This window comes from Dreissena polymorpha, chromosome 5 (assembly GCF_020536995.1).
Source record: "Dreissena polymorpha isolate Duluth1 chromosome 5, UMN_Dpol_1.0, whole genome shotgun sequence".
NCBI lineage: Eukaryota > Metazoa > Mollusca > Bivalvia > Myida > Dreissenidae > Dreissena > Dreissena polymorpha.
The window spans coordinates 31,249,371-31,275,030 of NC_068359.1; the positions used below are offsets into that span (position 1 = coordinate 31,249,371).

At 33.7% G+C, this 25,660-nt stretch overlaps 2 protein-coding genes across 2 annotated transcripts in view; one reads left to right on the forward strand and one right to left on the reverse strand.

The window, feature by feature from the left end:
- LOC127831905 (uncharacterized) overlaps positions 1 to 5,963 on the forward strand; it is a 33,885-nt gene extending 27,922 nt beyond the window's left edge. The window contains exons 2-6 of the mRNA XM_052356993.1: positions 1,117 to 1,242; positions 2,505 to 2,602; positions 3,508 to 3,670; positions 4,454 to 4,616; positions 5,059 to 5,963. Of these exons, the coding sequence (XP_052212953.1) occupies positions 1,128 to 1,242; positions 2,505 to 2,602; positions 3,508 to 3,670; positions 4,454 to 4,616; positions 5,059 to 5,329 (810 nt within the window). The 5' untranslated portion in view covers positions 1,117 to 1,127 and the 3' untranslated portion in view covers positions 5,330 to 5,963. The remainder of the gene's footprint in view (positions 1 to 1,116; positions 1,243 to 2,504; positions 2,603 to 3,507; positions 3,671 to 4,453; positions 4,617 to 5,058) is intronic.
- A 1,324-nt stretch (positions 5,964 to 7,287) lies between these two features.
- Positions 7,288 to 25,660, reverse strand: LOC127831900 (receptor-type tyrosine-protein phosphatase alpha-like). Its single transcript, XM_052356977.1, has 22 exons — positions 25,560 to 25,660; positions 20,926 to 20,998; positions 19,376 to 20,773; positions 18,984 to 19,104; positions 18,757 to 18,848; positions 18,356 to 18,508; positions 17,886 to 18,049; positions 16,729 to 16,816; positions 16,279 to 16,343; positions 16,040 to 16,076; positions 15,801 to 15,904; positions 15,448 to 15,573; positions 15,083 to 15,231; positions 14,564 to 14,699; positions 14,132 to 14,260; positions 13,924 to 14,026; positions 13,128 to 13,204; positions 12,298 to 12,432; positions 11,896 to 12,027; positions 11,468 to 11,625; positions 10,995 to 11,130; positions 7,288 to 10,098 (listed from the first exon to the last, which is right to left on the reverse strand). The coding sequence occupies exons 2-22, from the start codon at positions 20,972 to 20,974 to the stop codon at positions 10,006 to 10,008; spliced, it is 3,645 nt and encodes a 1,214-aa protein (XP_052212937.1). The 5' UTR covers positions 20,975 to 20,998; positions 25,560 to 25,660; the 3' UTR covers positions 7,288 to 10,005.

A 25,660-nucleotide genomic window follows, 5' to 3' on the forward strand; every position in this document is an offset into this window, starting at 1 on the left:
GCAGATTTTCCTGATAGGGGGTTCTCAGCTTAAAGCTCACTCAATAACAGGGTGCAGAATCAACTGGGTTTTCAGGGGGCTTACACACGGGCTGGACAGAATGTAATCACACCATTAAGAACTTTATTTTTGCAAACATCTCAAGTTATTTAAATGCATTTGCAAAAATCTATAGTGCATACAAGACAGTTTCTTTTGCAGCTTGTGCCGATATATTAAGGTATAAGAATAAATTATTGAATACGTCTGAAATTGGTGACAAAATGAAACGTTGCGTGAAACATAACCGTGTACAATGAATTCAGTAAATATAGATTTTTTGTTTTAACAAGAACACATGCTTATTAGAATAAAGTCAATAAGCAGCATACAAATCTGTCTTATTCAGTAGTTGAAATTCTTAAGAAAACTTGTTTAAAAAAGTTATTTGAAATAAAGCAGCACTTACCGTCGTGTTTAAATCCATTAAAGTTAAAAGGTGGAACCCCAAATTGTCACGTGATCCTGCACCCTAAATAAGAATATCAATAGTAAAATGTTGAAACAAACATGCTCAATAAACTCGCCAAACAATTAGCGGTTTTCGTCAGCTCAACGCATCGATTGGTAACACCCCGTGCGAATCCTTATGAAGATTGAATTGTATTATCACGTGAATAATTATAGAGTTTGCTTCAAATCTAACTGTGGTACAAGAACCAAATTTTATAATTATTAAATCATCATACTTTTAAGAAATCCACTTTTTCGTATTTTGCGATATGCGTTAATGTTCAAATAGAACAACGACGCAGATCTTCTTTCTAATAAAATATTTATTGAGCTAGCTATCGTTGTTTCTTCTGATTACTTAATTGCAAATAAACTTGTATTCATAAATTCATAAATAAAGAGTATTTTACCCGTTTTTACCGTATTCCCCGCACAAAAATATGATATCGTACTCCTGAATATGTTCATCTTGATTGTGTGTCTACTAACAGTTATGTAAGACTTGGTGTCTATTATGAAGTAAATATACAGTTACAATACAAATGTGTGCAAAGCTTAAGTTGCGAGGTTTGTCTTTATCAGATCCAAAGATGACCCCCATAGTGAACCTTATTTATTTGACAGAGAACCTGTCGATGGCCCCTGTCACAGGTCTTAAGAACCGTCCTAAGGTGGACTTTGACGCGTATATGGGAAAACTGCACCATGAGGCGGCAGGAATCGTATATAACAGAAAAATGGGAAATCCAGGTATGGTTCTCAGCGGGTATAGTGTTTGACAGGAAAATGGGAAACCCAGTTATGGTTATGAGCGGGAATCGTGTATGACAGACAAATGGGAATCCCAGGTATGGTTCTCAAATATTCTAAATATTCGGCTAATGAGTTCGAGTTTACACTACACTTTAAAAGTTGTGTGATTGTTGAGTGTGTTTGTTTTTGTTTTGTTTTTCGGAGGGGGGGGGGGGGATAATTTTGATGATCTAAAGAATGGAAGCTAATATCGGTGATATGTGACCGAAACTTAACCCTGATTTGTTCATTTGTTAACTCTTATAAAACGTCTAACGTAAAAGTAGATCAAAGCGGTCAAAGGCAATATTAAAGGGGCCTTTTCACAAATTTTGGCATGTTTTGAAGTTTGTCATTAAATGCTTGATATTGATAAATGTAAACATTAAATTTTAAAAGCTCCAGAAAAAAATCAAAAATAAAATTTTAAAAAGGAAAAAAAAGTAGCCCGCAGCAGGGCTCGAACCAGTGACCCCCGGAATCCTGAAGTAAAAACACATTAGCAAACTGAGCTATCCTTCCAAGCATACAAAATGCGTATTTTATACGTTATATAGGCAATCTTCGTAGTTTCACAAATTTAAACGACAACAACAGAACTCTCCAAATTATTCAATCATTTCGCGTTGCAACGGTTTATAATGTTAAGGTTTTTAAATCGTCAAAAGATGCATATAATGGCTATATTAGACCATGGCAAATGTTCAGTAATACTTTTTCCTCCCAAATATCATAACTAAACCGAAAATTTGCGAATCTAAAACAACTTTTTTCAATTTTGTCAATTTACCAAACCGTGAAAAGATCCCTTTAATGACCAATGTCATTTGTAACTAGCGGAACACAAGGTGGTTTATTCAAAGGAATGCCTAAATAGTCGATATGAATGTGAAAACTGAAATGAATATGACTTTGTTCAAGTTTCAAAATTTCTTTATATATTTATTATTAGATAGGTGAAACATGTTTATTCATTATTCGATAGGCGAAACATGTATAATCCGTAAAATGGTGTTTATTTCCACTGACCCAACCGAACCTATTTTGTCGCGCCGACGCTGGACATTTTGGAAGTTTAGAATTTTTAAATGAAAAGGTAAATAAAACCGATTCGCCGTATTCTGATGGAGTTGTTATGTGCAAACAAACATCGTATTTAGGCTGCTTAACGTATTTATTAACATTTTCCGTAAAGTTCACTTATTTCTTTCGATTTTCAGATTTCGCTGAGTACGATACTGGCAAGATTGACCCTATGACGGGCGACGGAGGTATACCTACTATTGACCCTCCGGCAATTCCCGGTCAGATTTTTAAGGTATGAACAAGTAGATACTTTTGACCGTTTGTAAGCAATCATATATGATACATGGCGTAAGGTTCGATACCTTCAATTGCCCACTGGCAATACTAGTATGCGGATCTGACGTAATGACGTGATGTAGGAAATGCCGTTGATACATTGTTCACATGAAGTATGCATAATGAACAAGTTGACATGTGCTACAATATGTACGCATAGCCATGCATCTAATGTAATCAGGAAGTAATTCCATCAACGTTTTAAGTTATGAAGATGAAATAAATATTCCGACTATGTCGTGGAAAATTGGTGATAATTTTTGAGCCAATGGTCTTTTGAAATGAAGTGCGAGGTCAAGTTTTATGTTGCTGCTGTATTGACGTATCTACTTCTCCTGTTGTCGTTTAATCGTTGTATCTGTAAACCCAGAGGATGGTGACTATAATTAGATTCCCCCCGAGCTGCCGACCAGATCAAAGCCCCTGTCAGAACCACAATCGTTGGCAACACAAGATCCGGCACATAAAGACCCGAAACATAAAGATCCGACACAGAAAGATCCGACAAATAGAGATCCGACAAATAAAGATCCCAAACATAAAGATCCAAAACATAAAGATATGAAACATAAAGATCCGAAACATAAAAATCCGAAAAATAAAGAACCGAAACAAAAAGATAAACGGGGTTTGCACTATAAGTGTTATTGTTATATTATGATTGTTATTAAAATATATCGCTAGAAAGTTGTTATACGACACGGTGAAATACGTTACTTATGTGAAAAAGTTCAAATACTTATTTTAATTATGCTTTAAACGATTCACTTACAATAGAACGGATTTGCATTCTGATCTATCTATCAAAAAAGCCTCTCATCAATTTATCAAATTTAGTGCATATTGATATTTTCAGCAAAGGCGGAGAAGAAACCCGCGCCTGTGTGCTCTAAGAAACCAATGCCTCCTCCGGCAGTACAGTCACCTATTGCCGTGGCGGTGGATGTAAGCGAAGAAAAGAACCCGGACTTTCCGGCTCGCAGACCTCTACCGCCGTCGACCAACACTTCCCTAAGTAAACAAGGTGTGCTATCCAACATGGTTACCATTAAGCGATGGTTAAGCGTGAGTCAGCGTGTGTTTAGGTAACAAACGCGCTCGGTGGTCGACGAAACGGTTGTACAGTGCAATTAAGTTAAACGACCCTAACGCCCTGGTTTTATTTATCCCTAAAACCTAGAGCCGTGTTACTCATAAACGCCATGAAACGAAAAGCTTTCGTCGAAGTAAAAAGTTAATGATTTTGCAACTAGTATAATTTAAAAATGAATGCGCTATGGACACTGGATTCTACGAAAATTCTAATTTCAAAATTCGTATCAATGTCAATGCTGTAGCTAAATAGTGTTTAACTAAAGTTATTGCCGATGGCCTGAGCTGAATTCTGCCAATATTGTAATAAAATATACAAAAGAACATTTTAAACGTGTAAACCCAATTCTAGTATATAAAGTTGTTATCCTCCACATTAACATTATGTATTCAAGACGTAACTTACACTTATAGAACGATGCATGGGAGAGCACTACGACAAGTTTGAAGATTATTATCAACAATAACACAAGTTTCATCCTATATAGCTATTGCTATTGTTATTTATTAATAACAACCCCTCATGAATGTCGCATTGATGGTTGTACATTTTGAAGGTTATTAGCAAAATTGTTTTCAAAGGAATAGGAGCGAATTTCAAAACGTAATGTAAATTCATTATCGCACGCCTCAGGTTATTGCATGTAAATATTTTCCTTCCTGCTGTTTTGGACTTTAGTGTATGCTCTTATATGCACTATAATTATGTCTTTAGGGGCGGTACTGTATGTCAACACGTCCGTTGGCCGCGCAACAGTTCGTCCCTTCCCGAAAAATAGAATGGAACCGGCAGAACATGACGTCACTGATGACGCTGGTTCTTACGAACTAGTGGGAACGGCAGATGCAGTGTACTCAGAGGCTTATGGTGACGTCATGTACGTTGAATTTCCATTAATTATTAAAGTTTTCATTAAAATGATGGTTTAACAAGATGAGTACGCTGATATGCTGATAATATTGATGGTGAGAAGAAGGAGAGTAGGATGATGATGACGACGATGATGATGACGATGATTATGATGCTGAAGATGATGATAATGAAAAAGAAGAAGAAGATGATTAAGTTGATTATAATGATGTTGATGATGATAATGATGATGATGATGATAATGATGATGTTAATGATAATGATGATGTTGATGATGATGATGTTGTTGCTGTTGTTCATTATGCTGCTGATGATGATGCTGACGATGCTGCTGCTGATGATGATGTTGATGATGATGATAATGATGATGATGATGATGATGATGAGAACAATGCTGATGATATCAATGAGGATAACAATTATTAAGGTATTGTTGTTTTTATTTTAAGACCTGTTTCGAAGGAAAGTGAAAACACAAGTCATATTTCGTATGGGAATTATGTGAAACTCGGTATGTCAGCGTTGACGCCTTCGTCTTACCTGATGGCACAGATATTTAAAACAGATCAAGGAACTAAGTCAACCAACATGGACAAAATTAAAACTTTGACAATGAATGAAATAGACGACATTTTAAGGCTTTTGAAACTCGCCGAATACATAGAAACATTTCAAGATAACCAAGAGGGACGGTGCTATTTTGACGAGTCTCGAACGTGATGATTTGGTGAACGAGTTGGGGATGAAGAAACTGCAGGCGACGAGACTATTTATGTACATGTCTGAGGGCCACATCCCCAAGTGATTTCATTCCTGCATATGCGTTTCGTGTGTGATTCTCATTACGCGGAATGCAAATATATGCAACTTACTCAATACCCTGTTTATAATTAAAATCTTTTGGCCTACAGCCATTATTAAAATGGAAGTGAAGATTATGTACGCAGAACATAGAAAACATTAATTTGTGTATTGCATAATTTGTTACACAATTTGGCATATGCATATGTTTTCATGGCGTACAATATGCAAGGCACGATAAAACTTCGTGTTCTTAATTTGAATCTTTCATGTCCATTATACGAGAGTTAAAATTTAATACAGTTGAATGCATCGGAGGTTTTATCGTGCATCATCGGTGCGACAACGAACTAAGATTGCGCTGATACATGGATTGAGTTGTTAACAAACTTTGATTGGACTGATGTTGGCGGCTTTGTTATTGTTTCATGCAGTGTTTGAAATATGTTGTAATATGTTGTAATATGTCGTCCGTGCTATTTGATCCACCACTTATCCTAAGTATTTGAAAATGTTTGCGCCTCAAACATTATAATAAACCAGTTTTATTGTATGTGCTTGTACACGTTTATCGTTAACATAGTGTTTTAATTTTGTGCTGACTGTAACAAACTACTGTTATCACACGTGTTCCAGAATGTTCGCAAACCATCTACTTCATATATTGTTATTACGCCATGCAACTAGTAACTTTCGTTATCGCTTCACAATTCGCTTTTTATGTGTTAAAATTAAACAATTTGCATGTGCCATACATGTAAACATAAACCATTATTGCTATCGGTTTCAGATTAACATCGGCAGCATAGACTCAGCCGACCTCGGCTTACATAAAGAACCTATTGCTAAGCATCATGCTCATGGTATTAGGGGTACTTTAATTTTGTGTATTTTTTGCTTGTTTCGGCGCGTTGGTTGATTGCGTTATAATATGCACGGTTAGCTTTTTGGAATTTATTAATGACGTACATCGAGTGCCAGATATAATATACAGATTTTTAGTTCTTAAAGAGTATTGGCAGGCAAATAGTGTTTTCATCATCGTTTAATTAAGTTAGAGATCATCGGTTCGGGTCTTATCGCTTGAGCATGATTTTTTGGAGATCGGGCAGATATTTACAAATCATTCACTTTGTTTTTAAAGTTATAAATCATTTGTTGAAAATAACTGAATAGTAAATAGTTTACTAGGGCTTTGTTTAATCATGTTTGCACCATGGTATGAATTTGTGTGACATGTTGTTTTGATTTATTTTATATTTTAAATTTTGGTCAAAGTTCTGTGTTTATACTATTATTGTAAAACACTATGAGAATATTATAACGGGATGATGTACATAGAACTTTACGTTTAAAACTGGATTAAAATAAAATTAATGGAAAAGATTAACATCAACTCTCAAAAAAATTCGGGCGATGGGGGGGCGGGGGCATGTATAAACGTCTGCTGACTGTATAAAATGAGGTTTGTCGAATATAACTTACTAAATGGCGTCGGTTTAGTTATTACCGCCAAGGATCTAGCCTCTGAGAATATCACGACATATTGGTTACAGTACATGCATGTATGCAAATGCCTTTAGTTTGTTTAACTACATTTCGTTACAAGATTACATGGTAAATTGGTGATGGTCTACGTATTAGTTGACAAAATGCGCGTCCATCATTGCTGTAAAATTAGTTTGACCTTATCAACATGACTATAATGAACCTCGCTTTATGTAAACATTATGCTGGCCAACATGTATTTAAGCAGACTACGTTGACTAATAAACAGAAGAAGGATCTGACCCAATGGGCATACACTTAATGATTATCTTCAGGAGCCCATGTGGAGTCGGTCTGGGCGATTTCGTCCGAAGGAAGTTAAAACATCATGGCGCAAAAGGGAGAATTCATTTTTATCAAATATAAAAATACAGTTGCATATCGAGTGAATATACAAGTAACTCCTTCGGGGAAATCAATTGTGTAAGCAATTCTTTAAGAGGTTCTTTAATTGCATGTTAATGAATGACATCACTAAAGGGTCATTACGCGCTAAAAGAAAAAGTACAAATGGGTTTGGCCAAGTACTCGTGAAAGGAAACGATACTATGATGTAGCTTGTAGATATTGGTTGATCTTAGGCGGAAAGCACAAGCTCATTCTAAGTTGTCAAAATTTATACCCAGGACAAAGAAAATAACATTTCATTTACCAATGAATGTAACTGGTGTAATCACATTCACAGTTATATCTTTGTTTTAAGAAGGAGACTCATTAAGAAAACATTTTAACCAAATATAAAGCCATTTAAGATATATCAAATGCTCAAGTTATAATGTAACATGCTACTATTTTATCTAAATTAACAGAGATATACTTAAAAGGTAACAATTTAACAATAACATTATTTTAGTAAAGATGACACATAAGGATAAAAAGTAATGATTACATTGATACACTTATTGTTTTTCCACATTCATTCGTGTATATAATAAAGTAAATAAAAAAGCAAATCTTATGCTCACATGCGCACGATAGCATTGCATATCTATAGGAAATAAGAATCGACACAATAACACAAAATTGAATAAATTTATACAATTATAAAGAACAACTATTATTGTTTAAACATAATAAGGGATACAATAACTTTGGTATTTACGCTTAAATAATGAACATATTTCCAGACCGTTAAAATGTATTCTACATTTCAACTGAAAAGTAAAAATATTTATTTGAACATGATAAATATTTTAATTGGTGGTGGACCTCGATTAATAAAAAGTAGTATTTCTAATTGCAAGATGACGTGTTTCCAGGCCGACATTCGTATTTGAAGTCTCGGTCAAAGCAAAGCAGTAAATTGCATTGAACTTAAATTCCATTAAATAAATATCAGGATGAGAACCTGTTACTGGAAGCATTGGTCATATAACTCTTAGTCTTAAGTATGCTGCCCTCGTCTACTTTCTTTTTACTGTTCTATTCAGAACTATATTAGAGGCAGCGTCAAACGGCATTATCGTAATTGAAACATTCATCATCGAGTAATACAATATAATTAACGTTGTATGTTTCGTTTAATAAAGGAATTATGACAACGAATCAACACAAAACATACACGACTTTGATTATCTGTAGCCATATTCATCTGCATGATGCTGATCGGAAAACACTCAATCCGCTGCATTCCATTACATTTACCTTATCAAATGACTGCAAAATGTATATGCCTAACTTGATCACAGTATTTAGACATTTTAATAATGAACAAGCATTTCCCACACGTATTTCATCATACAGCATACTCATTACACTTTTTAAAAACTATATAAAACTATAGAACTGTACATATACAGTAACATTTGATACAGGTAATAAGTCTTTAGACATCACTCAGTTCCAAGGCAAGACAATCATCCGTAATAATAAAAGCGATAACCACACATTGCAATAGTTTGTATTTAGACAAAAACGTCATTATTAATGTCCTATATGTAAAACAAAAACAAGGTGATAAAATATACACTAAACAATTATTTTAAGAACGATAAAAAACAAAACGAAAATGTAAATAATGTTAGTACACTTTTTGCTTATAAGGTATTTGCACATGCAATTATATTTTCGACGCGAGTCGTATAATTTCTACACAATAATTTTTTATTTACAATGAAACAACATAGCGATCTTGGGAAGTAGTCATCAATCCAAATTAGTCCAACAGTTTCGACGGTTTTTAAGGGAAACATGTATCATGTGTACGCCAGTATTAAATACACACTATGTTAAACATATCGAGATATAAACACTTGTGTTAAAGTCAAATGTACTTCACAATAACCAGAAAGCTGTTCAATGCGTTATGTATCCATTGAATTGTGTCGCGTATCGTAACGCCATTGTTTGTGTTGCGATAAGTATGCATCATTGCATGCAATAGTTTTCGCTTGTTGGTGGTAGATTTATGATAGACCAAAACGCAAACGTTTTTACCACTACAAGCAATGAAACATTGCATAAATTTAAACAAGGACTTTATGAATTAATACATATTAACATTACCTAGAAAAAGAGGCCCTATTTGATTGAAAAAATAATGTTAACATTAAACAAATCTCATTATAGATGTGTACACGGATTGCTCCAACTTTCCTTTCAGATAATATGGAAATCAAATTTTTGTGTGTGTGCAAATGTATCAACAAATTAAGACATAAGCAAAGACAACTGATTTGCACTTGTTAAATCAGGTAAGCAATCTTAAGAGGTTTGCTGCGAAGTTTGAGATGTTAAAGCTCTGGTTGTAGGTAACAATGTCATTACCGTGACTCTGTAGTCAACGATCTGATGGATCTGCACCGAAGTTGTAGAAGTTATAAAATCTGTTAATGTAATTCAGAAACAGTAATTTTAGACATTAGATAGTCAACATTCGAAGATATAAGCTGAAACATCGAAGTAGATATCGATGTTGTTCATATAATCCAGGAGAAATCTTGACAGACAGTATGTAGCCAGTAATCAGAGACATCAACAGTCATGATGGTGTACACTGTAAAGCTATGAATGCTGTCCGGGATATGGTCGTAGCTGCGATTCTGTTGTCAGCAATCGGAGAGATCAGCAGCAACATTGGCGTAGATGTTGACATTTTGCACATAGTCCAGCACACAGTCATGGCAGAACTGAAACTGCTCCTAAAAATTTGATAAGATTAGTCAATGCATGTTGACAATGGTATACACATAATGATTTTTTGTTTCAATTCAATAAATATGCGAAATATTTAAATATGTTTTTTGCCATGAATTATTATTATCGTATTTTTGCCATTCTGGACAATATAATTCCCCTTTGGACGCCCCGAAATGTTATTACATGTATGTTAAATGGAAGCTTTTCGTATGTTGTTATAAACATTGAATGCAGAGTTATCACCTTTGGTAACATCGGAGGGTCATAATGTGGAAACCAAAGACATCTAAAAAAAATAGTTCCGTCCAAACGATGAAAATTTTCGATAATTTTCACTTTTATTTTTCACTGTTTGAAACCGTCAAATATCAGTATTTATTCACTCATATTTCTTTATAAACTATCGGAAAGCATATAATGAAAAGATTTTGTTAATGTTTTATTAGCATGAAACAAAACAAAATTAGAATGCAGTCTATTTAGAGACATGCTTAGCTCAATTGTATTGCAATTTGATTTATATGGCACATCAAGAGGAATTGTGTAATGGAAGGTATATTGTATTACAGCCAGGAATAACTTTTTATTTTGAAACTTGAAATGTAATGGAAGGTATATTGTATTACAGCCAGGAATAACTTTTTATTTTGAAACTTGAAATGTAATGGAAGGTATATTGTATTACAGCCAGGAATAACTTTTTATTTTGAAACTTGAAACGAACCATTTTTTGATACATACTTTTAAAGCAAACTTGGTTTAATCAATACATATATTAAAGTTGATACATACATGATACGATAATTATAACTGCTGTAGCAAGCATTTATATTTAGCCTTTTTTTACTTTCTTTTTATTAAAGATAACTTAAAAACAACAAAAGTCGCTCAAACTGACAAGGTTTGGAATCGCGCCCTTTCTTCTGGTCTTCACCGTCCTAACAGCGTTAACTACGCTGACCTCATGCTCTAACGCCATCTTCTGGAGGAGATTTGCAACAACACAAAATAGGCCGCATTTACTTGCACCATCCCTGTAACATTCGTTTATTTTGTATAAAATTAATTTAAAAACGTTGTAACTACATGTAGGATAAGCCAGTGTCAAATAGAAACACCTAAATAACGATCATTAACAGACTTAAGGAATGTTTTCCCCTGTTCAAGTTTATTTGTTTTGTACTGTATTTTTGTCTTGCACTTGGCAAATATTTTTAAATATACAACCTTGAGTTATTTATCAAATGTCCTGCTGTTGTTGCCGCTATTGGTTTAATTTATGTTTCAACATAAGCGCTGTACAGGGAATATAAACCGCAATGGTACCAAGCGGTATCTTTAAAAGTGTCCACAACAAAATTATATAATTACCAACAATGTAAAACGACTGGTTTATCTGAATTCGTGCTGGCTGTTACTGCGTCAACTTCGGCAATAAATCGCCTATAGTCAAACGGAGATTTAGGTACAGGTTCTTCCATGTCCCAGTTTGTAAACTCCAGATGCGTTAAAGACAGTTCCGCGTTTGTCTGTATGACGAACAAATAACGTCTTTATTGGTCAGGTGTTAAACGTAGAACATGTCCAGAGTATGTGAGCAAAACATACATATAAAAGCACAACCGATTTTTTATATATGGCATGTTGGGTTGAGATAATGGTAATAAAAGAAAAACTAATTGGCTAAAAAATATAATATTATAATAATATAACATCATTTAACAAAGGTATATAAACTTGTTTCGGCATTAAAGCGACATAAATGAAAACATAAAATAAAAAAAGATCAAATTTACAACCTGATTCGCTCGATGTTCAATAGTCATTGTCCGTTTAATGCGGTAAGCATTTGCTTCGGGCCTCGAACAACGGACGTTGAAGACACCTATCTTTAAAACCTGATTGTCCGCGGGTAAATACTCGCCGATGTTCTAAAAGTGGCATGTATAAGGTGCGTACGAAGTACCAATCCACAATTATATAATAAATACGTGCTGAATTTTTAAATAAAAACATGTTTATTTTAAGCAATAAATGTGTCTCTTTGTTGCGTGATTTGCATCATTTAATATTACACGAATAATGTAATTGTGAAGCTAACATAATAAAAAGTTCGAATGTGATAACACAAAACCAATATATATATTAACACATTTCACAATATGATGTAATATAGCTCTGGTAACAGAAGCAAAACTAACCCCATTACGCATCGTTGATGGTTCAAAATCGACAATGCACGAACACTCCGTCTGGACAAGCATCTTGATGAAATCAATGACCGTATTTGGGAGAGGGGTTTGTGCAATGACGTACTTATTCTTCGTTTTAAAACTCTATACAGATAGCAAAAAAAAAACACGATTCGACAGCGTTTCGGATAATAGCTTATAAAACATTAAATATTTACTAGCATCGGCTCGAGTTTCAACATGCAAATAAGATTATTGTAATATCCGTTTCAATATACTTAAAAGGTTGAAACATTTCAATAAACAGTTAAGCTGAAGAAATGATAATAAAATAAAATATAATGCGTTCCAACAAAACATGCAAATAATAACATACGAATAAGTAAACATTAACAGTCTATATATCTATATATTACAAAGCTCACTCTGCGTCCTCATGAGTAAATATGATGTACTTTGATCAAAGAACAGTTGCTTCAACAACTCGTACTCGCATGGCCTAATGTGTGTCACAATAACATTTGGTGAATAAGTATATAACTAAATGTCACAATGTCATTAGATTTCTGACTTTTGATGCATGAACACAATGATATCGGTTTTTGATATTATTTAAAATCCACTTATTTAAATTCGCTAAATTTATGTGTTCATCGTTGAATTAATTAGTATGTTTCCATTTGTCATATTTCTCGAACATAATAGTTTACTTTGATTTTATAACACCCTGTATATTTTATCGTAACAGGAATTCAAATTTTTCTAATTTTTCTAAGGCAAAATCGATTGCGGTAGTTTTTAAATTAAAATGTAGATGTATGAATGCATCGTTCACTTACACTCACGAAAACTGCATTAATATAGTCTGAGGACCCTGGTCTGCGGTTAAGGTGAAGCCGGAGGCGATATTCATCTCCTGTTTATATTATAAATACTTGGAATCATCAAACTATACAATAAAATCCGATAAGGAAGTAAATGTATACGGTAATCAGATATTATTATCTGATAAAACATATAAGTCAAGAAACATGATAGGGTTGAACATTCTTTATAACATCCGCTGATCTTTTATTTAAGGCTGGTGACTCAATTCCTATACATAAAGGTATATCGTATTCAAAACAAATTGAACATACAACTGGGTTCAAAGCGTAAAATGAAAAAATGAAGATTTACAGAAAAAAAATCAAAACGTAAGAATAAAACCAACGCATTTAACAAATATTATAGGATATAACTTGAATGTTATTGTTTTTAAAATTAAAATAATTTCACGGTGCCTTTTTGCATAAAGCCAATGCGAATGTAACTATATTTACAAATAGTAAAGGAACTGACTACGATTAGAAGTGCGATGAACTTTTTTACATGACACCAATCTTCAAGTTTACAAAACTACATAGTTAAGACCAAGGTATAATTAAACTAACCGTTTCGAAAATGTCAAAAGATGTACACATTAGCAAAGCAAGGCACGTAGAATTCAAAGACCTTAATTGATTACCAAATATTGCATGTTGCCGATTTAATCTTATATACTTCGCGAGTTAAGAGTTAAATGTAATTTTCGTATCGTAACAAAAAGTCCTATCGCATTTCACCTATAAACGTGTACATTTTAAAGGGAATTACCTGGAATATCAGCCCCATCTCCGTTTTTGTCAGCGCATTTGGTGTTCTTTTCCACGGCTTCAGATTCATCCAATGATCCGTATGTTTTTATATCTTGCACATGCTAAAAACAATATTTGTGCCTTTGAAATTTTTATTGATAAATGAAGTAAACGATTATCATAATAGTTTACGGGTAGTCAAATCAAATATTTAAATAATATATTACTTGAAACATGTTGAAAATTTTATCCTTTGACGTTGTATCCATATGCGCTTGGAATTTCGTACCGGCCACGGGATGGACGTCATTTGTCAGAGCATAAACAACTGCGTGGTGAAGATACTTATACTGGCCCTGTAATAGCAGATGTTGACGTTTATATGTAAATGTGTGCATGCACTGCTATAGAAATATGAATTAAAAGTATTAACATACATATGTATTTTAGTTATGTTATACAATTAGTTTTATGCGTCAAATAATAATAGGTAAAACTAATCAATCTTTGGTATGCCGACTTACAAGCAACCATGTTCGTCCAAAGAAAACCACTTTCACAGTCCAGTCTTACACATATATGCATTTGGAAGTGTTAAATGAATAAATGCATGCTGCGTAAATAGCGTTGTCACCTTACGTCATGCACAATATACTTACAGCAGTCTGAACCATATTCGGCCTGTTTTGTCGCATGTTTTGTACACAGCCGGGTATATCTATTGCCCCTTCTGCTTCGCCTTCCTTCGTGAGAATGTCTATAGCAATGTAGGTTCCTGTTCTTCCCACGCCTGCACTGTTCTCGTCATAGAAGAAAACATAGTTATCAATATGAACAACGTCATTGGTTTATATGTGTCTCGAACATGAAACATGTGCAACTGAAAAAAATATGAAACAATGATAATGTAATATAACAATGTTATGCTTATCGGTATTAAATGATCAATTTAACACACAAACACACACACACACACGCACACATATAAGTTTCTATGACTGACAGAGTGCTTTTGTGATTTATTGATTATTTGTTTTACTTCGTCGTTTTTCAGCGTGATACTTACTGGTCTACTTACACTTAAGTTAACAGAATGCCACAATCAGCAACACTCCTTCGTACACCCGCTTTCCCGTCTCGCTTACATCCATTACACTCATTTTCATCTGCTTAAATACCTGCAGTGCATGATGATTGGACCCCCAAGTGTTGCTTGGGCACGCATGACGTATTGCCTGAACTCAATGATCGACGTAACGTCTTCCGGAACATCCTTGTCTGGCCACGCTGTGAAATGCAACTGCGTCAAAGTCCGCGTTCGTCGGTCCTGAATATCATGGTCATGTAAACAAACACGTAATTATTATTGATAAACAAATATATTGATTGCAAATCTCAAATTAATTGACTGTTTCAATGCCGAAAATGCATTATTTTTCATTAAATTTAAGTTATATACACAGCTTAAATGAAAACTGTAGATGAAATGTTTTCGTTCTCCGTTATGCTGTTTGTTTACATTGTTATTAAAACAAACTTGTACCTTTACAAGAGTGAACGACCGTCGTGTGAATTCGGCATACTCGTCTTCACTTTGACATGAGACCCGGATACCACCGTACATTTGACTGTTACCAAAATCGGGCCAGTACTGCTCACATTTGTCTTTCTAACGTTTTTAATTTTCACAAACAAATAAAATATATATATACTTGTATGTGTTATTATACATATAAATACAAATTAACACTCTAAGGAATAAACTTGCAAAAAGAACCTTAAAACGTGGATATTAATCGCAATAAATGCTGGTGTTATATTTTATCAGAACACACATCAAAGAAACTGCATTTTTAAATGTTCTTATTATGCATGATATACTACAACTTTACTCACCCCTTCCTCTACCAGATTTGTAAGCATGACAATTTTCTCCACGTCCTGCTGCCATACCATTTTCCAGAATGCTCCAAAATCGCCAAGTTGTTTAGACATTGGCCCTTAAACAGTATCGTCAACGTATGAAGTCGTGTACAGGAATGCTTTAATTCGATACACGCCATCGTGCTTAATACCGATTTATTGTTATGTATTCTCTTAAATCTTAATTTCGGAATCAACGACAAATACTTTACCCAATGTTGCGATGTATTCGTTTCGCCTTTTGTAACCCTGAACCATAAATGAAAAAAGCATTATGAACAATGACCATTTCATTGAAGTAACTCTTGTTATGCATAAGTGATTTATGAATACAAGCTGCTAATTTGCAAGCTGATAGCATTTTGTAATAATAAAAAATGAAGTCAAGATATTTAAAAACACAATTTTAACGAAATAAAACTTTCATCTTGAAAGATAAAAAAAAACTTACGTCAATGAAACTTGCGTTTATGTAGTCCGTATGATCACCAAGAACCTTCACCCTGTGGTCGTCATCTTTATTTATAAAAAATCTCATTTCAAAAATATGATTCAAAATTCAAATGTAAATGTAGAGTTTTATTGACGATCTTGAATGTACATGTGTATGCGTTCAAAAGTGAATACCTTAACACAATTTCATCACACATACACAATTGCCTGTTTCATGATCATGCCTCTTAGCAGAAATGCAAAAAGAATGATTGACATAAATTCGATTGCATCAGCATGTGTAAAGTCTTATTAGTTGCAAGTATAATTGAAATCATGCGGTCACGAAGTACATTTGTACATGGCCATACACATGCAAGACCGACAGACTCATGCATTCAATGGTTAATGTAAAGCATTGAGGCGAGCCCTTAAGACTTTTAAATATATCATATATTGTTCTACGTACATGGATATATTCCTTTATATCTATTTTTGGTGATGTTCACCGTCATCTGCGACACCTTGTAGTCTTTCAGAAGACCGTATGGAAGTTTCTGGAACGTTTCACGAAATATGGCAATTATTACAAAGAACTCAAACATGTACTCCAAAAAACGTCATACAGTGACAACTCTACCGTCATCTTCCGAAAACAACTGTGTTTACGTAATTAATATTGCTTACACGTCCCATGAACAATTAAGTCTCAATAAACTTTACGATTCTCATACTTTTACATTGACTTTAAATAACGACTTTCAAATATAAGTGAGAGATACAGATCGAATATCCTGACACACTCAGGACTAGTGTGTGACGACTGCCAAAAACCTTTATAAATTACAAAGACCATTCATGGATAGGCGCTTGCATGCCCCTTTTGACCTATGATATATGCGTGTGACTGTTAAACACGAAAACCAGTTAAACAGGCAATCAATAGCTTTCGCATGACAAATATGTGTAGAATTTTATTTTGGAAATACTTTATAAATCATATAGTTGCAGTCTGGAGTTTGGGAATGCTTTATTGTGCTTTATTTTTCCCTTGACCCCTGGGTAGGATCTTGTTCTTTCATCAACGAACATAGGTTTTACACATGTAATTATCGTCACTACGTGGTTAATGCACAATGATGAACTTACGGTTCAAACAATCACGCACGGTCGGGAGGATTCAAGGACGCCCGCCCTTACACTGAACAGTAAGTGTGGCAAAAATATCTTGATGCCATACTAAAAGTCTGCTTAGTTTTTAAGCGGGCACTTTCCAAAAACGCAACATTATATAAATACTAAGAAACAACAAGACACCGCTTAGAATTAGAAACAATGCTTTAACAATGGTGTACGGTGGATATATTTATAACAGAGGAAGCATAATCAAAACTGACTTCTATTGTCAAAGGTTATTTCATATACGCTTTTATGCCTTTCAGTTTGACAAGTTACATATTGATTGCACACTCATAGTAAAAACAATATGCAAAAAAAGCAAACACACGCTGACGTCAATTTAAAATGCCTTCACTTCACGGATTGTTTAAATCTAAGAATAAAACATTTTTAACACGGGACTGAATACCAATACTGCTAGCATATTCACGCGCATTTTCTCAGTACCTTGAACTCGGCTTCGTAATAGTCCATAGTCTTGGACGACACCAATTTGATCAACTCTGTAATTGGCATTTTCAGATTTTTCATTTTATCGTCATTGTTGTAGTACACCCCTCCGTTCTCTTCAAATCTGATCGCATTTTGGCGGGCAATATTGTCCCATTCATCTAGGAATACAATATAATTACAAGTGGTTAACATTTGTTGTGTGTTGCACTTATTATTTTAGGTCAGTTAATTAAATGTTGTTAAATAGTTAAACACTAAAAACACTTATTCATAATTTATGGAGTTGAGCTCATGATGATTCACGGAAACCAAAAACTAAAAGAACACTTCACTAAGGAATGTATAGGCCAGAACAAATATTACAACGCATGTGAGTTGATTGTATGTATGAACTGTTTTATTAAAAAACACGAACAATGTCATAACGTTTACACAAACAAAACAAGTTCGCATATTGCACATACCAATCTCCAAAGTTTCTTCATCGGCTTTGGAACTCCAATCTATTGGCATATGTGGTTGCATATTGCTGTTACAATAGGCAGGATTGCGCACCGTAATGGGTGCGGTATGAATTTTTATGGATGATGTGTTTTCATAAACCGAACCTGTATGTCCTTTCAGACAAGAATAAGCATAACTATATAATTAAAATATAGTGAATGAATACGTGTGTTAATGAGCAATATGCTCAATAGTTAATTGTAAAAACACAATTTCAATATTAATTTGTAAAACCACAATTGCTAAATCTTCTGAAATACACTTCATTTCTTATACAGTGGACTGTTCTTAATTTGCGATGAAAACCGTTTTCACGTTCTGACATTTAAAATGATCTGTCACATTCCTAAAAACTGCTTACCACTTCGAACAACAGAGGCATATACCGGTGCAGATGGACTTTCTACATAGGTTGGTGTTTCTTGAACGCCGTCATGTTTTTGTTGTCGACGCCTTTTAACAATAACCAGTTTTTGTCACATGTTGGGACGTTGCATGGTAACATTGCGTATAGAGAACATGAAATTAAAACAAACATTCTATTCAGAGAGAAAGTACTCATAATATCTCGACTTTAAGCATACAAACCTTCTTCGAAGATAAATAAATACAGCTACGGCTGTCACAACAACGACTATTACAGCAGCAGCCACGCCTCCTCCAATTGCAGCTGTTGGAACGGTACCTTCACTACTTTCTTGCTTCAGAGCTATAATAAAAAATATTTTAATGACGTTTTAACAAAAAAATCAATAATAAATTTGCTAAGGTGTTTAAGTTAAGGTTTTATTAAAATAATACAGTTTGAGCCACATACGCATCAAATCACGACGCATATTTAAGTCTTGCGGTACATGATGTTGGGTTCGAAATAACAAGTATGTTGTAATTAAACTCATGAGACGACATAAATATATAAGCGCATAATTAAGCAACAAATACAATTACACTAAACAAAGAAACAATGTCGCATTCTTTACCTTCCATGCAATCGACTCCTGTAAATTCACCACTGCAGCCATACAGACAGTTTCCTGTTTCGTTGGAGCATCGGGTGTCAAAATCTTTCCGAGCACAATTTGTAGGACATGCCTTTTCACAAAACGGTCCAAAAAAGTCAGAGATGCATCCATGTGTACATGTTCCATTCATATGGCATGATGCATTAACGCACTTATCACTACACGTCAGGGAGCATTCGTTTCCGAAGAGGCCTGTAGAAGAGCAAACCAAGCACTTTCCGCTTATCCGCTCACAAATTGAGCAATTGTGTGTGCACTTTGACTCGCATATTAAATTCCAAAACCCGTTTTGACATCCCTGTGTGCAATGCCCAGTAGAAGCATTACATTTACCCAAAATGCACGATTTGGAACACGGACTACAAGGTCCATCTAACTGTGGATTATTCCAAAATCCGTCAAGACACCCATATTCGCATTCCCCAGTTGAATTAATACATTTAGTGTTTATACAATTGTTAGAACATGTCTTACAAAGCCCGCCTAAATTAGGATAATATCCATCGATGCAATGCACGCATTTAAAGTCAGTGCTATTTAATCCGTTGCATTCTCCACACTTCGGATCGTTGTCGGTACATCTGAACTGGCAACCCGTACCATAGTACCCTATTTTACAGCCGTGTGTACAATGTGCAGGCGATGAGCATAATGAATATTTACAGGTGTTGCTACAGGGGCAACACGATTTGTCCTCTGGATAGTAAGACGCATTTGTGCAAGTGTTGCATACAGAAGATTGGCATATGCTATTTACACACGTGCATGCCATATTTGGTCTCGAAAACCCCTCACTACATGTTGAGCAAGTTTCTGTGTTTTTACAAGTTTTACAGTTGTCTGGACAACGGATTTGACATGTTTGTCCACTAAAACCGGTTTCACAAGATCCACACGAATGAGACGAATCGCATGTTGTACAATGTTCTGGGCATTGGTATTCACATTTTTTTCCATAAAAACGTTCTTTGCAAATTTGACAATCATCAAACCATGTGCATTTTTTGCAATTCGGTGAGCATGCATTCTCACATTTTCGCCCGTAAAATTCGTCTTTGCATCTTTGACATGTGATGACACCATTTACATCAGAAGTGCATTCCAGGCAGTTATTAGGACATTGTATCTCGCACGACCATCCATATCGGTCCGGTAGACAGCAGTTGTCACCATAATACCCGAATTTACATCCAAATGTACATTTGGCATTATCTCGGTCGCATTGTCTGTTGTTACATCCTTCTGAACAGGTGTCGTTGCAGAACTTCCAGCGGTAACCGTCTATGCACGGGGAGCACGTACCGTTTGAATAACATGCTTCTGCACATCCTATGCTACACGTCGTTTGATATGAATCTGAAAATATTCAAATAAAGAAGGAACGCAAGATAGTCAGTTAACCTTAAATTGTATTGTTTGTAACTATTATATACTAATGCATGTTTTTTTAAATGCACGCAAAAACCAGTCTATATGCATATCGTATATCAACTAACATAAAGCATTACCTTGTATGAAGATTGTTATCCAAACGTACATAAACAATGTGTTCTTCATATTCTATGTATTGAATGTACTATGCTGAAAAAAACAAAAATTACCTATTTTAATTTTAATAATAATGACAATTTATAACTTGCATCGAAGTTAATGTAACCGAAGATTTTATGGAAATGCTGTAGTCTTTTAATATGGGAAATACATGGATAATTAATTATCAAAATGATTGTACTCGTCTGTAATTGTTTTTTTATACAGTTGCGTTAATAAATTGTTAAATATTCGACATAAAATTCATTTTTATTTATATTCAATTTAATGTCTACTCTCTTAACTGGATCATACGTCTATAAACGTGTATAGCGTATTTAAAATACCCCAGAGAACAACAATTGTGAATAGAATATGTTTCAAACACCAAGCCATACAAAGAGTATAGGTACGGTCTAATCAAATGGTCATAACGATCGAGAACTAAAATCTATAAAAAAAAACACGTTGTATTGGCAGAGATATTAATTTAAAATCCTAGTGCATTGTTAATGCATGTTATTGCACTTTAACATGGCTTGCCGTACGTATTGTCATTTGATACGATTAGTAAATATCATTCAACGATATGGTAAAGCACATCACTCTTTAATTTACTGACACACGGTTTACTAATTGCGTTCAAAATTTATGGAAACGCACGCACAACAATAATTATAATTATTGTGTTATTGAAATAATGGAGCTATTGTTTTATGCAGATTAGGTTTTGGTTGTTGACCATTACACTTGCACTAGTGCAATTATTCAGCTACAAGTCGTATACACCAGCTACTCTGTAAAGGCGCTACAACAATTGTTCTATTATAACGTGGTAAACAAGATCAGATGTGTTCTACCATGTATTCGAAATGCACTACTCCAAATATGTTAAGTTAGCGAAAACTTAATATTTACACTTACATAAATCATACCGCAGTTTTATTGAATGCTGATTTTAACAGCAATTTACTGTGTATATAACATGCATTCTTGCATCTCTTCATATACACAAACTTGCTAAAAATGAAATAACTTTTACGTTATTAAGTATTCACCTGTCTTAAATTCAAATAATGGCTGCTTGATGAATATGTGTGTCCAGTTATTGAAATAACTGCCGGCATTGTGACAAAGCATAATTCCCTCCATTAAAAAATGAAATACGGTATTATTCATTCCCGACTTTACAATATTGTTAGGTTGTTTTAGTTAAATATTTCAAAATGTTATCAACGGGAGCATAACTCAAAGTATCTGGTCGTAACAAGATTTTTTTTATAGTATTTTACCATAAACAAATCGGTATTTATACGCAGTTACTTCGTGTTAAAGTTCCGCAAAATCAAAGGAAATCAAAGTTATAGTAGCTTGAATTAAATATTGTGTAAATGTAAATTCTACTGCTATCAGAAGGAAAGCCGTCCTTAAAAGCGTACCTCTTTTAAGTCTCTAAAGCCCCAATCTTTGTAAGTGAACAATACCATTCATGTTTTGAAAGTGTAGTGAGTCCCCATGTATTTCCTTATCACAACAAATATCAAGGTGCCTGCTATTAGTTCAGTAAATTGAAAGTATATTTATGTTTGGTGTCAACGATGGTAGCATGCTCCTAGTGCGAACTGCACCGGTATTGATCCGGCACTTGTGCTAGACCAGGTACCAATCGACTCTGTTTGAGCTTGTATTGTTTATAACTGACTATTTAATAACAATCCATTGGTTTCGCTGATAAAGTGATACCTCGGTGCTAAATCTATGAACGCAAAAGAGAGAACCTCTGTTATTGTTATTTGAAATCATACACTTAAGTTTATAGAATGCATACAGGCAAGTAACCTTGGATCTAGGTATTATCTTATTATACAGTGTTTAAACAAGCATTTGACTATTTTAATGATGGAAATTACAATTTGAAGTCAGTGAAATTTTACATGATTGTACACAAAAATGTTTTGGTAACACATTCGTTCAAACAATATCGTCGTGTACATTATTGAACTGTTCTGTCAAAGATAGGTAAAATACTTAAATTATTTCCATGCTAACCATTTGTAAATTCCTACGGTGTTTTTCTTCAGTTAAAAGTATCCGCTTAAAGAGCTTGAGTTTTAAATTGCATGCTTATTTAATTCGAAAATATTCCTTGGGAAAATACAGTGTATAGACCACGCCGACTGGCATATACAATGCGAACATAAGTTATATTAGAATTTTGATAGCATATTTAAATACGCGTCCGACATTTGGTATATATATATATACATATATATATATATATATATATATATATATATATATATATATATATATATATATATATATATATATATATATATATATATATATATATATATATATATACATGTGTCTTTCAATTGCATCAACTTATAGATATAACGAACGGGACATACAAGCAAAATATATTATAACCATAACATAATTAACAAAACTGCACACGCACATCAACTTGACACATGATAACACGCAATTCGAACTGGGTTAGTTTTGTCTAAAAGCTATCGCTTAAACATGTCGTTAACACGACTGTAATTTTCGGGTGCATTTGTAGGTCGTTTGCCTTTTGAAAGTGTAAAATCAAAAACATGTATCGGAGAAAATACTTGTTTAAAGAGCAGACAAATAATAACTTTGTGAATGTCCAGTAAAGTTGTTAATCAATTTTCCTATTGTCTGATTGCTTCGAGATCTAATTAACAAACAAGGTTTCTTTCAAGAAAAGTAAGTCGTCTTTTTCATTCAACGATTTAATATGCTCGAACATTGTTTAAGCATAGGGTATCTTTTGTCGAATAGTAGCGAATTATTGAAAACTAAATGACGGATGCAGACATAGTTTCTAAACGTGTTATTTCTACCCTCCCAACAAAAACTATGTTTTGACTGTATATTGCTTATCTAATACCTGTGTTTATGTTTTTAAATGTTTAATTGATACATTTAAACAATGTATTCAATTTATAATAAGTACTTGATACATGCACGCATGGAAAACGGAATACTTAATGTATGTTGTCCAATTATCGTTTATATTTTGAGAAGAAAAATGTAAATAAGCCTATGTAACATTGTATAATTTGTATTTAACAATCGTTAACATGTTTTCTCAAACGTCTCAGAGCAGTTAATCCTCCTTTTAGTATATAACCTTAAGACAATGTTTTTGTTTTTATAATTCTTATTTATTTGTAGAATTCATTCAGAAAATACGTCTTTATGACCTAGCTTTTTAAATAGAAAGTCAAACAGGAGATCAATAGACATTTTTATCTTAAAAAGAATGCAACTAGGAGAATTAGAGACTAGAATAGAACAGTAACTAGTGTTAATGCAATATCATTGAGCATATGTTTTTTCTGTTAGTTCACTACAGAGATTTCATTTAATATTTATGTTAAAATTGTAAGTAATTACAAACAGCACAGAGGTCGTTACTTCATATAAATGCGTTGTATATTCACTTAACATTTAATATACTAAGAAAAATTTACATTCGCTCTGCGTTTAATTGTGCCTACATGCAATTAATGTAGACCGTTATATCAATAAACTGTCGATACATTTAAATTGCTGGAAATCTTAAAATCCATATGGACTCAAATGTCCATTTTATTCGCTAGTTGTAACACATCCTTAAGATACTAACAAGATTTGGTTCTGTACTTTACTTGAGCTACGTCTTGTAGGGTGAAGCAAGCATCAGGCAATTCGAAAGTTGGTATACATCAAATTCGTTGCATGACACAATTGTTGTGCTCTAATCACTTGAAAATTCTAATTCTTCGTGTAATTTTAATTGCATAAGCAATTGATAATTTTCTGAAGTAAAACCAAATATGTCTAATGTTGACAAATTTATATTCTAACTGATTTTGTTTGTTTTTGAAGTATTTTTGATTGGAGCGTTTTTGTATAAGCATTCAGACGATTTGAATTTGCATAATATATTCCTGCTGATTGTTCATGAAATAATTAGGAGAAGTTATTAAGAATGTATCGTGTAATAATTTATAAAGACTATATAAACTGCAGTTATTGTGAAAATAATATGCTTTTAAACGTCAAGACACGATATACAAAATTAACGACCGCATCACAGGTTTATATTATTGTTCACTGATTATGTTAATACATTTACATGTCTTAATATGTCAATAATGCACATTATATTTAACCCACAAACAAGTTCCAGGGCTGATGTTGACGTCACACAAATATGGATTCATTGTGTAATATAATAGAATATGTTTCTGATGTGTAAATTATTATACCTTGTGTTATATACTTTCTTATTTATTCATTATAATTGCATGATTGATACAAAGAGGTATTTAAATACGATGGTATCTTAAATATAATCATGGATTCGGTCCTCCTTAGGATGTATTTTACTTCATTATGTATACTTAATATGAAATAACGGGATTAATTTAATGTGTTTTTAAATCGATTTCAGTATCTACGTTTATTGAGATAATGATTACTCCAAGGGTTATGTAATAAGCGGTGGTGAATATAAGTGAACCAATTATTCACACGTGAATTCAATACATACATATTTTTATAAAAATATAGTGCAATATATACTTACGTCAAACAAATAATTTCTAATCCGTTTGTTGTACGTACTGCGCGGTTATCGGCAAACTAAAACGTTGAACTACCACTAGAAGATCTGCATGGTGTGTGTAT

What these genes read in the sequence shown, in the direction of transcription:
- LOC127831900 (XM_052356977.1), bottom strand. Translation starts at nt 20,974, where the DNA reads ATGAAGAACACATTGTTTATGTACGTTTGGATAACAATCTTCATACAA. An exon ending in TTTATTTATCTTCGAAGAAG is followed by an intron (nt 18,849 to 18,983) that starts GTTTGTATGCTT and finishes TATTGTTAAAAG; the next exon opens with GCGTCGACAACAAAAACATG. An exon ending in CCAATCATCATGCACTGCAG is followed by an intron (nt 14,700 to 15,082) that starts GTATTTAAGCAG and finishes TGACGAGAACAG; the next exon opens with TGCAGGCGTGGGAAGAACAG.